Below are 17,265 nucleotides of genomic sequence, written 5' to 3'. Positions count from 1 at the left end.
AAAACAACAAAAACTTAAGAAAAGCAAATAAAAATTACACACCCTGGACGATGATTAGACCCAACAGCAACAGCAGCAAAATCCTTGATCTTTGTCCGAACAACATTAATGCCTCTGTCATCACTCGCATTCAGCTCCAACACCCTAGACTTGTATAGTTCAGGTCTGTATAAAGTATAAACTCTTTGGTTAGTTTCACATCCCCATCTCTTGTAATCACAGCAAAATGAAAATAACAACAAAATGACAGTCTCATGAAAATACATAGTGTGATATTACTCCCTAAACAAGCTGAAACAAAATCATATGAGACAACAACAAAAATAGCTTCCAATTTGCTCGAAAGAGGAGACAGTCCAAACTCATAAACCTAATAAAGACTTACATACCAAAACCATAGTGACTAGTGTTATTATGAATCCACACATCTAAATATAACGTCTAGCTACCTAGTGAAACAACTTGGTATATCATAATGCAACCACAAAGACCCTGAGGGTGGAAATTATCACAGCATCTTCATCACTTTTTCGAGTTATCTGAATCACAAAGCTGAATGTATCATATCAAAACAAGGTCTCTCATACAAGTTACAAGTTAGGCACACACTAATGAATCAATCTATAAAAAAATCAATCCATGACACACTAAAATCAGAAATTTGTAATAGATGATTTGAGTACCCAAATAGCTGGTGGGCGATGGCAAGTGCAGTAGTGGTTTTTCCTGTCCCTGGCGGTCCGTAAAAGAGCATGTGCGGGCACTACAACAGAGCCACAGCAGACAAAAAAGAAAGAAAAAAAATCCAAGAACCCAGAATTTAGAACCAGATACGACATCTAGGGATTTCAAATGTGTATCCGAAAAGTGAACCCGATTCACAAAATCAAATTTTAAAATAAGCAGAGGGTTATATTACATCAGCAGTCTCGAGTGTGTTGGTGAGGACCCGAACCACCTCTTCCTGGTGAGCCACGTCCTTAACCTGCTTCGGCCGGCTAAAACCAAATCGGAAAACAATTGAGTTAAAATAAAAAAAAAACGATACAGTTTCCGTCAACGGAGAAAAAAATGAGTAAGAAGAAATCGTACTATTTCTCAACCCATGGCTGTGAGCTCTGAAGAACTGGCGCCATTCCTCTCTTCTCTCTCTCTTCGCCTTTTTTGTTTTTTCTTCTTCTAATTTCCTCTTCCCAATTCATTCCCTCTTTGACGGAGACTCTCTTTATAAAAAACCCTTGTACGACGTTCTACCAATTTTCCCGCTCCCGCCATAAACCCTCCAACTCGTTAAGAGGGTTTGACATCTCGACGATATGATGATATACAATAGCGATCTCGATCTCATTAATAGAACTGTCTTATCTTGTGCATATACATTGACAGTCTTCATCATATACATTGACAGTCTCATATTACAAGCTGTGGGATACATCGCTGAAACTTTGAAAAAGGATACTATGATACTCCACACTCTCTGCAAACATATACTACTATATATATATATATATATATATACATATCAACAAGAGATTTTTCGGCCTTTTAGTGTAGGGTACTTGTTGAGCCAGTGACAGTCTTCGAACGAACAACTCGAAATATTCCTCCTGCGTAACACTACATCATCGGGGTTGATGAAACGAGGGGACCATGCCGGTGTCCCATCTTCGTAAGAGTTATGTGTCAGCCTCCTTAGATTAGAGCCATCCAGTTTCACCGTGAAAATATCGCCATACGGTTGGTACGAATGCGGGTTTGAGATCGGTTCTCCGGAGATTCCAGCATAATCAGATGTAAAAACTAAGGATTTACTGTCCGGGCTAAAAACCGGGTGGTTAGTTCTCCCACCCGTCCCGCTTTGGATAAGCTTCCTTATCCCTGTTCCGTTTGGATGTATCAAGAACAGCTCGAAACTACCCGAGCCAGGGCTTTCTCGATCAGATGCAAACGCGATCCATTCGCCATCAGGTGACCAGTTACACATTGTGTCAGTCCACACACCTTCGGTTAACCTCCATAGACCACCGCTTTCGCCTTTCTCAGCATCCATTATGTAAAGGTTTTTGTGACCAGTTCTGCCCGAACGAAACACTATCTGCTTACCATCCGGAGATGGCCATGGGAAAGCATTGTTTTTCCCGTTAGTCGTTAGCCTCCTCACGGAAGATGACTTGTCAGATGCATCCACGTCAATGGCGATGACATCAACCTCTGTTCTCTCTGTAGCAAAAGTTGGACCTGAGCTAGAATAGACAATTCCTGGTCGAACCGGATCCCAAGCTGTCGAAAACGCCATTCCATTGTACACTTCACGCTGCCCTGAACCATCGGGCTTCACCACAAACACACCAGGCATTCTGACGTATGCTATACGATCACCCCTTGGTGAGAAGGAAGGAAATGAACCATCGATTCTAAAGAGAGAAAGATCCTTTGTGGTGGTTTGAATATTCTCTAGGAAAAGCAGAGGATTTCTCCTTCCATTAGCCTCGCCTCTACAACTATGGTATCCGACTCGAGACGCATCAGGGGACAAGAACGGGTTCAGATGATGACTCTCCGGCGCCACCAAACGAGTCAACTCAATAAACTCATTCCTCTTCAGATCAAAAAACTCCACGTGGCGGTAATCTGAGCCAGGTCTCCTCGTCGCCACCGCTATGAACTTGTGGTTGTTTGGTGACGTCGCCGGTGTGAAAGCGTGAACTCCAAGTGGTGTAACTCGCTGAATTGTCACTGACTCTGTAGTCAACGGCCCGTTATCAGGTAAGATGGCTCTGTACACACTGATCCAACCATCCTCCTCGCTTCTTCTATGGAAATACAAAGTGGAGTCATCGACCCAACAAGGCCAACCACCGTGCTCCACCACCTTAACTCGGTGAGTCCCATCCCGAGTCAAGAACACATAAATATCCGTACTTAGCTCTTCAATTTCCCCTGTCCAGCCTCTCTCTCCGTATGAAGCCACCGCCGTCAAATTCCCGGAAGGCGAAACCGCGGGGCTAAAATCAGCTACACCACTCGGCGTCAACCGTCGGGTTAACCCGGTTCTCAACTCGGTAGAGTAAACGGCGGTCCAGCTAGTCCTAGGCTCACCAGAGTTCTCGTGAGTTGACACGTAGACTAAAAACTCACCACTCAAACTAGGCTTATCTTTAAACGAATTTACCGTCATGCCACTCCGTTGATCAAAGCCGGATAACAAAGGAACTTGGACTCGAGACGGTGCTTCTAACACCGATCGTCGTCTCCTTTTGGAATCAGAATCGACGCCTCCGTATATCAGATCGTAGTATAAGCTAGAAGTACCGTTTCTCTCGGTGACGTAGATGAGATGCAGAGGAGACGAATCTTCTAATTGAATTTGGGTTTCATCGGGTAGAAGAGAGATGAGCGCCGGAGAAGGAGAAGGGAAATAGCCATTGAAGTTTACCGATTCTCCATCGGTGATCCGGAGCTCGTCGGAAACTGACGGCGGTTTAGCCGTTGAGAGGGCGAATATGTCGAATTCGTAACGCGATCGTCCTAGAGTGGTGAATATGATGGTGTCTCCATCACCACCAGCGTTTGAAAAATTTTGATGCTCCGCCGTGGATGCGTGAAGCAGAAGCAGAAGGGACGTGAAAAAGAAGAGAATCTGAGCAATATTCATGGCTGATTGGTCGGTGGTTAATCGTCACTCAGTAGAGACGATGTTAATCGCAAGTTTTGTAAGGCGGAGGAATTTTTCAGAGTGTGGTGTCACGTTTCAGATAAGTTTGACACGTGGCTATCATTTGTAACGTTTCTGACAAAAGTATAATTTAATGTGGATATTATTTTAAAGAATAATGGAAATGTTACATAATTTGAAGTTGAACGTAACAAATCATTGCGACGGATTTACACACACTGGAATTGTTGCGTGCTTGCTTTTTCATTGTCATTTTCACGTTAACGTCTTGAAATCTTGGACAGAGCAACTAGGCCCAAACCTCGTAGGCCAAGCGACATCACCAGTAGCTTTGATCTTAGGGAACCACATGGGTGGTCCATCTTCCACCGAGTTGTGGGTAAGCCTCGTCAAATCAGAACCGTCCAAATTCACCGTGAAGATCTCACCACCCGCGATGAAAAAATGGGGAGTACCGATCGACTCAGCCGAGATGCCAGCATAAGTGGTAGTGAACACGATTCTCTTACTGTCGGGACTAAACGTCGAATGCATCGACAGCCCACCGGTCAAGTTCTGCGCTAGCTTCCTTAAACCGGTTCCATCCGGGTGAACCACATACAAATTATCCAAAAACGTACCGGGAAATTCCCGGTTCGATGAAAACACAATCCAATTACCATCTGGTGACCAAGTAGGTATCGAATCGTTCCAGTTTCCATTCGTTAGGCGGAATAAACCACCGGACTCACCTTTCTCTGCGTCGATTATGTAAATGTTTTTAACACCGGACCGAGCAGAACGGAAGACGATCCTTTTACCGTCAGGTGATGGCCATGGAAACGCGTTGTTCTCGCCGTTAGTCGTTAGTTTTTTAACGGCGGTTGACGGGTTTGTTGCATCGACATTAACGGCGATAACATCGACTAGAAATGTCGCTGGGGGTATGATGGGACCTGCGCTTGTGTAGACGATGCCACGTCGAACTGGATCCCAAACTGTTCCAAAACCCTGAGGAAGCACCTGGCGTAGACCTGAACCGTCTGAGTTCACAATGCTTACGCCTCCTGTGGAAGAGATGAACGCGAACCGATCACCTTCCGGCGAGATTGTTGGGAACGCACCGTCGAATCTGAATAGAGAGAGGTCTTCCGAAGTGGTTTTGAGTTTCCTGGAGGAGGTTGCGAGGAGTTTTACGTCCAGTTGCGTCGCCTCTGCATGTATGGTATCCGACTCGGGACGAGTCAGGGGAGAGAAACGGGTTAAAGTGATGACTCTTCGGCGATACCAGACGAGTCAACTCGACGAACTCCTTCTTCTTCAAGTCGAAAAGCTCCACGTGACGGATGTCTGATCCTGGCCTCCTTGTGGCCACAGCGATGAAGTCGTCGTTGTTTGGTGAAGCGGCGGGTGTGAACGCGTGAATACCCGGTGGCGTGACTCGTTTAATCTTAACCGATTTGGTGTTAACCGGTCCGGTTTTGGGTAGAACCGCTCGGTACACGCTGATCCAGCCGTCGTCGCTTTGCCGGTGGAAATACAGAGTGGAATCGTTGGCCCAACTTGGCCACCCGCCTTGCTTGACCACCTTGACTCGCTTAGTGCCATTACGAGTCAGGAAAACGTAGATGTCTGATGAACCAGTCGCATTCTCAACCAAGGTGAAAACCCAGCCTTTCTCTCCGAACGAAGCCACGGCGGTCCATTTACCAGACGGAGACACCGCCGGAGAAAAATCAGCGATTCCAGGTGGTGTTAACCGCCGAGTCGACTTAGATCGTAACTTGGTCGAGTAAACGGCAGCCCAACTCGCCAATGGTTTACCCGGATTCTCATGTGTCGAAACGTAGACGAGATGCTTGTTAGTCAAAACAGGCGTATCTTTCATCGAGTTCACTGTCATACCACTATGTTGTTCATCGCCGGAAAATAAAGGAACGTGAACTCTAGATCCGGAGTTATCGTTATGGACGACGTCGTAGTTTAAGCTAGGTGTTCCGTCTCTCTCGGTAACGTAGATGAGATGTACAAGAGACGAGTCGTGTGGTTGAATACGAGAATTATTGGGTAGAAGTGCGATAAGAGCCGGAGAAGGAGAAGCGAAATGGCCGTTGAAATTAACGGAGTTGCCATCGGTGAGACGGTGCTCATCTGCGGGAGACGGTGGACGTTTGTTTGTTGGGAGAGTGAAGATGTCGAATTCGAAAGTGGGTCTTCCTGTCGTCGAGAACAAGATGGTCGAGCCATTCGAAACCTTGGGCTTGTTCGATGAAGCTGACGATAAACAGAAGAGAGAGATGAGGAAGAAGAAGAAGAGAGTGGTGTCGTTTATTTTCATGGTGGAGTACACTCAGCTTGTCTTCGGATTTTGCATGTGGGCGGGAACATTTTATAGGTGAAAGTTGTGACATGGATGATTGACACGTGGGTTGACTTAAGTGGCTCATGATATTTTTTATTGTCAACGCTTTTGATTTTAATTTGTAATCACTAGATTTCTAAGTCTGAATTTTTATGTATAGTAAGGCTATGTTGGTTTAGTGCATTAGATGCAATATCTGGATACAATATCAAGATGCAATATTTGAACTCAATATCTAAATATCTAAATAATGTTTGTTTGCGTTATTGGTTTATGCATCCAGAAATTGTATCTCGATAAAATTATGCTTGTTTTGTAATTTGATTTATGTGCATCTGAATACAATATATGTAAAATGAACAAAAACCCTTTTATTTTATGTTAAGATTTAGTGGTTATAATATATTCATGTTTTTAGCTTATTTTCATATTAAATTTAAATAAATATTTAAAAATAAAGTTCCCTTGTCTTGACGGAAAACAGAAATTTTACGTTTTTAGCGGAAATTTGAGATTTTTTGTTTTTGGCAGAAAACCGAGATTTTGCATTTTTAGCCGAAAACCAAAATTTTGTGTTTTTGGCGGAAAACTGTGATTTTGCGTTTTTGGTAGGAAATGTGATTTTGCAGTTTTGACGGAAAAACGTATTTTTGCGTTGTTGCGTTTTTTGACGAAAAATGTAATTTTGGAGTTTTGATGGGAAAACAAGATTTTGTGGTTTTGACGGAAAAATGGAAGTTTGCGGTTTTGACGGGAAAAAAAATATTTTGCGATTTTGACGGGAAACCGTAATTTTGCGGTTTTGACGGAAAAACGTATTTTTTTTATTTTGGCGAGAAAACATAATTTTTCGATTTTGGCGAGAAAACGTAATTTTGCGGTTTTGGCGAAAAACGTAAATTTGCGGTTTTGATGAGAAAACGTAATTTTGCGGTTTTGGCGGGAAAACGTTATTTTGGTTTTGACGGAAAAACGTAATTTTTGCGTTTTTGACGGAAAAACGTAATTTTTGCATTTTTGACGGAAAAACGTAATTTTGCGGTTTTGGCGGGAAAACGTAATTTTGCGGTTTTAGTGGGAAAATGAGATTTTACGGTTTTGACGGGAAAATGTAATTTTGCGGTTTTGACGGAAAAACGTTATTTTTGCGATTTTGGCGGAAAAATGTAATTTTTGCGATTTTGGCGAGAAAACGTAATTTTGCGGTTTTGGCGAGAAAACAAGTTTTTGTGTTTTTGTTGGGAAACCTAGTTTTTGCGGTTTTAATTGGAAAACCTAGTTTTTGTGGTTTTGGCGGGAAAACGTAATTTTGCGGTAATGAGCGGGTTGATGGATGAAGAATTGAGATTTTAGGGTTTTGTTGATATTAGAATTGAGAAAAAATACTTTGTAATTATTTAATTAAAATAGGGGTATTTTTGATTTTTACCAATTTTAGATGTGTTTACCTCATCCAAACTCTCCAAAAAAACTCATTCAGAAATTTAGTGTTTTTCGGATGAGTTTTCAAAACTCATCGAGATACCTAATCCAGTTATCATTTTAATTATCACTAAACAAACAACAATATGCATCTACGTCCAGATACTGTGTCTGGTTCACCAATACAAATAGTTGAATGTAAAGAGGAGATATAATCATTCGAATTTTAAAAGATAAATTAATATAGTTATCAAATTAATTTTATTAAGTCATGTACAATATAAATATTTTTTTAACAATTTTTTACTATCATATGTTTCTGTCATTTTCTATGACTTTTCATGTTCTATTATCTCATATAGAAAACATCGTAACTATTTCATCATTTCTATCTTCCAATACTCTATTTTTTATGATCGGTTGTGTAATATTTTCTTATTGCAGTATGTTGGTGCGGGATTCAGCACCCCCGACATACCGAGCTAAACCAGAAATACTAATTGATTAGTTAACCGGGAAACCGGTTAATGGCTTGATTAGGTCAACAAGAAGTCAGTTCGGGCAAAGCGTAGCCTCGAAGAAGAAGGAACCGACCTCCACTTCGGCACGGCGGCCGACTGAAGCAATAAGGCAGTTTTCCATATCTCACTTCGTCCGATAAGGAAAGTTAATATATTGTGTAATCTTAGAACATGTATAAAGAAGGAGAGACTTCTCCATTGTAAGGCATCCATAATCGAATACAATAATCGAGTTCTCCTCTTGTTCTTAGCAATAAACCCTAATCCTTTTGAGTTCTACTTCTTTACTTTCAATTCGAAGGTTTAGATTTATTTTCTAGAGAGATAATTCTATTGAATTTGTTTCCCTCCTCAAACAAATTCATTGTGGAAACCTAGTTTCTACAAAGTAGGCGTAAAAATATACTATTAGAGAAAATACCCAGTTTTTACGCGAAGATTATCTGGTTGGTGTTGTATTGCATGTAAATTTTGCTTCTTAGTAATGCATTTTATATTTACTTGGACTCGTTTATATTCGTATACATCATAATTCAATTTCAAACTTTAAATATTGTGTCGACGGATTGATATTAAAAAAATCCCTTCATAGATAGTATAATTTGACATTCTATTTTAAAATATGTTTTTATATAATATTTTCCGATTCTCCTAATTAAATATGTAACTTACAAACTCATAATATTTTCTAACTTTTCGACATGTTTATTATTCTATGTTATATGATAAACAAATCTAATTTTATATTTATACAATCTCTATTTATATATTACTTTGAGATTTTGATGTGATGTATTTTTTTTTGTTTTCTGTTAATATTTTAGTTTATTTTTATTATTGTTAGTTTTCTATCATAAAAATAAAATAATATAAAATGATTGCATTAATTAAGTGATTCATTAGTTTTAGATTTAATGTTCCTCTAATGATGTGGATGTCTTAGAAGGAGAGTCTCTAAAAGGAGAAAAAAATAAACAAGTGCTTAAAATTAAAATAATGTATAAATTAAGAAAAATGTATAAGATGACTTCAAAATTCAAATAAAGCATAAAAATGTTATTATAAACATCAAAAAAAAAATATAATAATAATAATAATAATAATAATAATAATAATAGTAATAATAATATTAAAATATTAAGAAGAAATTAAGAATAAATAGCTAAAATTGCTAAAAATATTAAGAATAAATTTGAGAAATTAAGCAATTCATGCAATTATTATTTTTTAGCATTAGTGTCAAGATGTAAGGTTTTTCTTTTCTTATCTAAAAGAGAGGAAATTCAAGGTTTAGAGGTGGAGCCATAGGATATATTTGATCAAGCGTTGGCTGAAAGATTAGCTTGGGAGGAGGCACATTCCTTTACGGAGGCCATTATAGGCCTTTCGGTTCCTCTGGCGGTCCATGATCCTTTACCTCGTTGTCAGATTGATGGTTCTTGGAAAGCAGCAGATGTGCATTCTTGGGATGGTGGTGTTGCAATGGTGAGGAGCAGACCTTAATGTTGGGAGCAAGGTGTCTTCGTTGGAGTTATTCTCCTCTCCATTCGGAGCTTGAAGCGTTGTTGTGGGCCATATAGTGCATTCTTCTGCAGGGATTCCTTGTAGGCGTTTTGAAACAGACAGTACTGAGCTACTCGCGATGGTCCAATCTCTCGATGATTGACCTTCATTTTCCAATCTACTGGATAATTTCAGCTTCCTAAAGGAATCATTTCCACTTTTTTCCCTTCACGGATTCCACGTGCGTCTAACTCGAAGGCGGATGGCCTTGCTATAGCTTCGCGTTCTCTTTTATTTGAAATTTTTTTTGTAAACTCTTTCCTTTCGGTTTGGGCAACTAACGTTGAGATTTAATTTTAATTAATGTTTGGTTGAAAAAAAAAAGAAAAAAAAAAGAGGAAATTCAAATCTCTACATTTGTGGTCCAGCCAGTGGCATGAGCTTGGGAGATGATGGTACGGTGGTTCAGCCAGTGTAAACAGACTCTACAGAGCATGAGATAATTGTGTCGAAAATTTTTGTGGTGCCAACAAGTAGAACAATGAGTATTTAAGTAAATCAGGCTTCATCAACATCTTTAAGTAAGTCTGTCTTAATTTATCAACATTTCTTTTGAAAGTAATCGTTGTTCCATTAATTATATGATACGTTTTGTTTTTCTCCTATTACTAGTCTTTTACAAATCTTTCACATTTATTATATGTTATGGTAGAAATACCTAATTTTATATTTATACAATCTATTCATATTTTACTTTAATTTTTTTTTGTGTTTTATTTTTTTCATTTCATTTTTTTCGTTTATAATTTAGTTTAAATTTTTGTAAATATAAAAATTATACAAAATGAGTGAACTAATAGATGATGTGTGTACATCATAGAAGGAGAGAGAACTTCCTAATTATATATATATAGATGTCGGAAAATTTCTATTTTTATTTATTTAACAAAAGAAAACAATATGCTACGATTTTGGTTTGTTTTCTATTTTTGTTTATTGTCTTGATAAAATTTCTTTTTTTTGTTTATTGTCTTGATAAAATTTCGAATTTCTGTTATTCTCTTTTTTTTTTATCTTTGGAAATGGGAAAAAAAATCAAATCTAAATTGATTTATTTTTAATAGGAAGATATCAATCTGGATTGAAGGTGATGGATGAGATAAGACACTTAGAACCATTCAAAGAGCGTAGCGTCCTGACACTATCTGGATCACTGGATATTAGCATTTTCAATACTATGTGACACTATCTGGATCACTGGATATTAGCATTTTCAATATTATGTGGCTATAAATCTGATCATCAGATTTTTGGAAAGTTAATTTTGGCAGTTTCAGTATGCCTATCAATATCAGTATTTCTCGTTCCTCAAAATCTATTATCAGTTAGAGCTATAAACTGACACATCACATATGGTCGAGTAGCTGGTTTATCTTTCTCTCCAATTATTAGTGTCTACTTGGTGTCATGGATTTTGAAGGTTAATTTGCATAATATTATTTTTCATGTGTACATCTTTAACGAAGTCAGTGAGTTACTAACCCCAAAACTTTTATATAACTACCGAGCCACAAAAATATTATGAACGTACATATTCATATACCCATGAACATACCAACAAAAGCACTATGTTACAGTTATGGGAAATTGGGAATGAAATAGACATCAGTGAATCATCTCGACGCTATAGCTATTATAATAAGTAACATTCAATATATAATCTACTGAGCTTTCGGGGCTATACAATATCCCCCATGGAATTTTGTTTTTTCTGTTTTTGGTTGAGTGTACAGAAAGATGACAAGTTACCAACTGTCAAAGGAAAATTCAGAGACAAGAAGATTAAAAACAAGAAAAGACTCACAGACAAATTATGTGGCACACAGACTTAAAACAAACAAGTACCAAGTTTCTTCAAGATCTCTTAATCATCCATTGCTAGGAGTAATCAGTCCCGTTTCAGGGTCTATCTGAAGCAAACTGTTGTAAAACCTGATATGGAGGCAGCCAGATCCACAACATACGGGCTTATGAGAGCTCCTCCTTGTTGAACTTGTTCCAAGCTTCCTGTACAATGCAAATCAGTTATAAGTAAGGTTTCTGGATCTATGCAAGAGACGAGAAAGTTAACCGGATTTCTTCAAATTACTAACACAGAGGGAACTAAGTTTCTTCTGTCAACATTCATCTACTTTAGATTATAGAAAGAGAGCTGCTCATATAGATACACTGAGAAAATACCTTCAAAATGTCAAAAACCTTTTCGGCAATATACTTTTGTTCAAGCGTGGCTCCCTTTTGCTGAACTTTATCGGGATGGACATACAGCGTTGCCTTTCTATAGACTTTCTTGACTGCTGACGAAGTGATCAAATCTGTTAGAGAAACGGCCTCCCAACCACATCCGGGCCAGAGTACCTGTCATCGTTCAAACAGAACCAGAACTCAGTGAACTCAGGAGGATCACATGGACAGACAGATGTAACAGAACATAAAATTATAATTCATATTTATTTCAACTCACAATTTGCAAGGAAGATAGCAGTGCACGCATGTTTCCTTCTTTTCCAGTTGCCCAACGCCTTATCTCAGTATCAACAGTCTCAGAAATCCTCTGAAAAGCAAAATTAACAAGAATACAATCGTTTGGTATTTAAAAAAGCAACAAGGGGTCTCTATGTAGAATTACGAACGGAGATATAAATGTCAAAAACGGCACTATCATAGTGAAGACTAACAAATCCAAAAAAGGTCATCGTCCATAAATAAGCATTATGATAATAAAGATTCAAACATCAAGATCAAGAAAGCATTACTCACAGTTCTCTGTTCTTGTTCAATCCGAGATTGATGATCACGGTTATTCATATCAGCAACAGCTTGTGCCTACATTTTAAAAGGCACTGAATTGTGTAAAATCATCTAGAACCAAAATATACAATTAAGTAAAAGCTAAACACTGATAACAATGATAAGCATATTAAAACTTAAACTAGAAATTGGTTGCACTATGCCAGACGGTAATGAGTATCGTCGATTTTGACATGCTGGCAGGACCATCAAATTGAATAAGGGATAACCTGACGTAGGAAAAGCACATTCTCTGGAGAACTTAACTAGACTTTTGAATGTGGAGGGGTTCTTTCAAGAATAAAAAAAAGTTATCATAGATTTTCATACCAGCATTTAGCTAAATGAGATATCATCATAAGTTGCAAAAAATCAAGGGTTGCAGCAGAAGATTTAAAAGAAAACCAAAATAACCACACATACCACACGGCTCTTTGTTCTCTGTTCACGATCCCATCTGGCCTTTCTTCGTTCTTCGCTTTCCCCTGGGATTTCCTCGAATTGTCTAAATATAGGATCCTCTGTAGATAAGGAAACGTTTCTTAGAAACTAACATTAGAGTAACCAATTGCTGGAAAATACATGTTTTCACAACATGTACCTCCAAAAAGTGCAGAAAAGTCATCCACCAGATTTGCTGGAGCAGGAGGCTTCTTTGCATTAGAAACCCCATTAGGCGTCTTCTTTGGTACATTGGACGCTTGCTTGCGAGATGTCTTTGCATCCGAAAGAAGAATTAAGATACACATTTAAGTATACATTATTTTTATTATAAGTACATTGGAACTTGGTAAGATTTCGAAAGTCGTTCTTACTTCAGTTGTAGTAGTCCGTGACTTTGGTACACTGCTGGAGCGATGTCCAGCGCTGAAAAAAGAGTCAAGGTCATCTACACCAAATTCTTTATTCTTTGTTCCAGCATCTTCAGCTTCTCTATATTTACTAGCAGTGTCAGAAGCGGAGGCACTACGTCGCATAGTACCCATGGCAAAGTCTTCAAGTTCGTCTATTGAAGACATTCCTGAACTCTTAACTGTGGAAATGATTCCTTGACTAGTTAGAGCACAATGAAAAAACCAAATCTCTAGTAATTCAACAAAATTTCAAGTTATCAAAGAGATTAACCTCTGTTCACTTTTTGTGTTGGTTTAGGCGGAGGCTTAAGTATTGATGATGTGTGCGAAGTAGTTGATGGTTTTTTCCCCTGAGAACTAACTGAAGCAGCAAATTCTTCAAGTGGATCCACGAACAGACCAGGAGAAGAATGTGATGCAGACGCAGTTGATTCTAGAACCACAAAAGGATCAGAAGAATCAAAGTTCAATGTGGTCGTCTTGCTGAAATATCAACCAGAAAAAAAAAAACAAAATATCTCAACAACAGAAAAATACAAACCATAACAATTTCCTGTACAAAGGTGATCGGGTATATCAAATAGTATTCACAAGCCACAAGCACATTCACCATAAGAATCTTCACACATTATATCTATGGTGCAATGGAAACTAGAACCAAAATCACAAACCTGCTAGTCGTCGTGCCACCAAAACCGGGAATCAATCCATCATAAGAAGCATCATTCTTCCCCAAACCCAACAGATCATCAACGGCAGTAGCGTATTGCTTTTCAGATGAAGAGAAAGACCCAAACAAATCATCATTCTTAACAGTACCAGTAGTAGCAGAGGGCTTCGAAGACGGCATAATACCACCAAACAAGTCATCATCAGATGCTTTATTTCCAGAATTCCCAAAATTGGAGAACAACAAACCATCATCATCGTTGTTCAAAGAGGAGGACTTGCTATTATTATTAAAACCAGAAGAAGATGACGACTTGTTCAACCCAGAGAAACCATCAAAATCGTCAAATCCACTAGAAGAATTCGAACTCTTTCTAATATTATTATTAGTAGTAGAACTCGCCGTAAAGAAGATATCGTCAGCATCGTAGACAGAGCCATTACCAGAAAACGACGTCGATTTCGTTTTCGCGTTAACACCAGAGGAAGAAGCAGTAGCGAAATTCCAGCTCTGAGCATTGTTGTTGTTTGGGTTGTTATTATGAACGGAACGCTTGGAAGCAGCCATCGGAGCAGATTTACCTTGAGGCTTAATCCCGTAACGCTCCGTTAGAACTCCAAACTCGTCCATTTCCGCCGATTAAGTCGAGATTTCTCAAAAAGAAAAAAAAAATTTCACGATTCCCCTAAAATTTCAAGCTATACCTATTCAGATCGATCCCAGTAAAGGAAACAAAAATAAAAATTACGGATCTCACGTCAAAAAATGAGGGAATTTTCTCAATACGGAAAAGGGGAAATCGGAGGAGAGAAGATTTATGAGAATCTAGCGAAAATAATGTCTCTGTCTCTCTATATCTCTAATTCTCTATCTCTCGCTTTAGAAATTGATCCGTGAGGAGGGGAGGGAGGTACCGCACCGACGGTGTGGAGACGACGACGATAGATATTATTACCCACAAAAAAATGAATGGGTGGGTCAGAGAGACAGGTGGCTTTGCTTTTTAAAATTCCCACCTTCCCCTTTTTTTATTTTTCTTCTTCGTACCTTTTTATATATATACTATATTTTTTTTGTTTAAAAAGACAAAATAAAATTTATTTATTATATATGAAAATGATAACTTTTGTATTTTTTAAAGATACTATAATTTTACAATCAATATATTATGTAGTGTATAATTTTCATTGTTTATATAAAATTTAATCGGAGATTTCAGCTGTTATTATTGTCTACAGTAAATCAATTGTTTTTAATGTTTAGTACAGTTTTTTTGAGAATAGATTAATTAAATATAAAATATTTAATACTAATGGGTGTTGGTCCAATATTTTGGGAAATTTGAATAAAAGAAAATCTTCTTCAATTAGATTCCGAATTTAATATTATTTAAAGTAAAAAATAATTATAAAATTTATTGGCAATGACATTCCTTTTGCTATGAACTTCAGGATTTATTTCATAAATATCTCATGTGTTCAAAAATGTATATATAAATGGGATCCTTCGTAATTACTTATTTTGTCAGATAAAATATTCCACTCCATTATTAATTAAGAAAAATAATTCGTTTTAATTTTGGTCTTTTGTCATTTTATTTTTATTTTTCTGCTTAATATGATTTATGTGGTATTACAGTCACATTCCAGCAACTATGACATATTTCGTCCAACCTGCCCACTTTGGATATTATTAGTTTCATGTATGACATATTTCTTATGCTTTTTTCCGATAGATTAACAGTTATTATGCATAGAAAATTATAAAACATTTTTTTTCCAAGAGGAAACTACAAATAAAATACGGTTACAAAATTCTTTAAAAAAACTATTTATAAAGAAAAGGGGAAAACAAGTGTATACGATCCACTATGTTTTTCAATTGGATGTACATATACGAAAAAAAATTAGAAAAAAAATTTTTTTTTCCTTAATCTCTTACGGTTTACTTTAGTGGTTAATCAAGGGACCGGTTGATATTGCTAAAACATTGTGCAGCACGATTAAGAAGCAGCATCTTCATGGTAATACGAGCAGTCGAGGGGTACTATTTATATATAATATAAGTGATAATGTTTAGACCATTTCCAATGGTTTTCCCTATTTTTTTTTCTATAATAGAGATCTTTATAATAAATGTGAGTTTTCCAATGGTCATCTATTCTCACTTCTATAATAGAGTTTCTCTATTTATAGAAGAACTTTTTGTAGGAAAAAATAGTAATCTCTATTTTAGAAGTGAAAATAGAGGACATTGGAGTAAAATTCACTCATATTATAGAATATCTCTATTATAAAAAAAAAAATAGAGAACCATTGGAGATGCTATTAGGATGCTGTAATAGATCCTTTACCTTGTGGATTCGAGGTCTTAAAAATCTACCCCTAATAGAATAAACCTGCCTTGTAAACGTTTCCTATGGTTAATTATTCATATTTTGCTAGTTTCCATCTACTCAATTCACTTGATAGTGGCCTTGTTCAGGCTTTGGTAGTAATAAATACCCTTGATTTTGATTATACATACATATATACTACTAAGATGGGTACACTATTCTCACTGACATAATAACATCAAATACATGAAAACATAATTTCTATAAAAACTTTATCATTTTATAATGGAGAACAAAAATAAAACAGAGCACGTCGGAGTGATCACTACCTACGCGGTATCACCAATCCACTAGAACCCTGAGACTACCTGGCTCCAAAGCTAAGGGCCAAAGGAGAAAACTGTGTCGTTAAGTCCAGGCCTAACTCAAAGAAACGTCAGTTTCATGAATCAACAAATTAAACTCATCTCGGGTTTATCATACAACTTCTCAAAACATTTATAGACTACATCCATTTCATTAGGATTTGAATTTCATGCTGATTATAACTCATCTCCGTTTAAACTGGTTTGATGGTTCCATTTCTCAAATGGCACCAATATGACCACAGCTTAATTGATGCTTCCATTCCCCGGCTACTCTGTAAACTGTTGACAATTTCTACCATTCAAGGTTCAATAACCAATATATATTTTTCGTATAATCTCATACATTTACACACTAGATATATAAAATAACCAATATTACTACCGGTTTAAAATTCAATAACAATTACTATATGTATATACTTCGTAGAATTTTGAAAAATGCCAACTTTTTTTTGTTTTTGATTTTTTGTGTAGTCAAACTTCCCTATGATCCTCGTCTCAGCGTCATCCATGAAGATGGTAGCGGCCGATCTAGAAATGCAAACCACATGGCAAATCAATTTATCGTTATTTGATTACTAACTTTTGAGATAATTAATATTTGTTACTGTGGATATATATATGGTGACATATTGCTCAAATTAATAACTAAAATTTACTTTGCAATCTAGAAAAACTTAAGATATATAACCTTTTTATATTTCCATGATTTCATATTTGATAAT

At 37.2% G+C, this 17,265-nt stretch overlaps 3 protein-coding genes and 1 pseudogene across 3 annotated transcripts in view; all 4 read right to left on the bottom strand.

The window, feature by feature from the left end:
* LOC104776287 (replication factor C subunit 4) overlaps window positions 1-1,228 on the bottom strand; it is a 6,971-nt gene extending 5,743 nt beyond the window's left edge. The window contains exons 1-4 of the mRNA XM_010500321.2: window positions 1,093-1,228; window positions 920-998; window positions 684-763; window positions 43-165 (exon numbers count right to left, since the gene is read on the bottom strand). Coding sequence (XP_010498623.1) covers window positions 43-165; window positions 684-763; window positions 920-998; window positions 1,093-1,202 — 392 coding nt within the window. The 5' untranslated portion in view covers window positions 1,203-1,228. The remainder of the gene's footprint in view (window positions 1-42; window positions 166-683; window positions 764-919; window positions 999-1,092) is intronic.
* LOC104776288 lies at window positions 1,348-3,760 on the bottom strand. Its single transcript, XM_010500322.2, has one exon. The coding sequence runs from the start codon at window positions 3,653-3,655 to the stop codon at window positions 1,523-1,525; it is 2,133 nt and encodes a 710-aa protein (XP_010498624.1). The 5' UTR covers window positions 3,656-3,760; the 3' UTR covers window positions 1,348-1,522.
* On the bottom strand, window positions 3,803-6,028 carry LOC104776286 (annotated as a pseudogene).
* On the bottom strand, window positions 11,129-14,824 carry LOC104776285 (auxilin-related protein 2-like). The gene is made up of 9 exons (XM_010500320.2): window positions 13,839-14,824; window positions 13,439-13,650; window positions 13,129-13,346; window positions 12,915-13,029; window positions 12,737-12,834; window positions 12,284-12,349; window positions 11,988-12,077; window positions 11,705-11,881; window positions 11,129-11,530 (listed from the first exon to the last, which is right to left on the bottom strand). Exons 1-9 carry the CDS (start codon window positions 14,465-14,467, stop codon window positions 11,492-11,494), a joined length of 1,644 nt encoding a protein of 547 aa, XP_010498622.1. The 5' UTR covers window positions 14,468-14,824; the 3' UTR covers window positions 11,129-11,491.

Source organism: Camelina sativa, chromosome 3 (genome assembly GCF_000633955.1).
Source record: "Camelina sativa cultivar DH55 chromosome 3, Cs, whole genome shotgun sequence".
NCBI classification, from domain to species: domain Eukaryota; kingdom Viridiplantae; phylum Streptophyta; class Magnoliopsida; order Brassicales; family Brassicaceae; genus Camelina; species Camelina sativa.
This window is presented reverse-complemented; position numbering and strand designations above follow the sequence as displayed.

What these genes read in the sequence shown, in the direction of transcription:
- LOC104776285 (XM_010500320.2), bottom strand. Translation starts at nt 14,467, where the DNA reads ATGGACGAGTTTGGAGTTCTAACGGAGCGTTACGGGATTAAGCCTCAA. An exon ending in AACACAAAAAGTGAACAGAG is followed by an intron (nt 13,347 to 13,438) that starts GTTAATCTCTTT and finishes TCATTTCCACAG; the next exon opens with TTAAGAGTTCAGGAATGTCT. An exon ending in AGGTTTTTGACATTTTGAAG is followed by an intron (nt 11,531 to 11,704) that starts GTATTTTCTCAG and finishes TGCATTGTACAG; the next exon opens with GAAGCTTGGAACAAGTTCAA.
- LOC104776288 (XM_010500322.2), bottom strand. Translation starts at nt 3,655, where the DNA reads ATGAATATTGCTCAGATTCTCTTCTTTTTCACGTCCCTTCTGCTTCTG.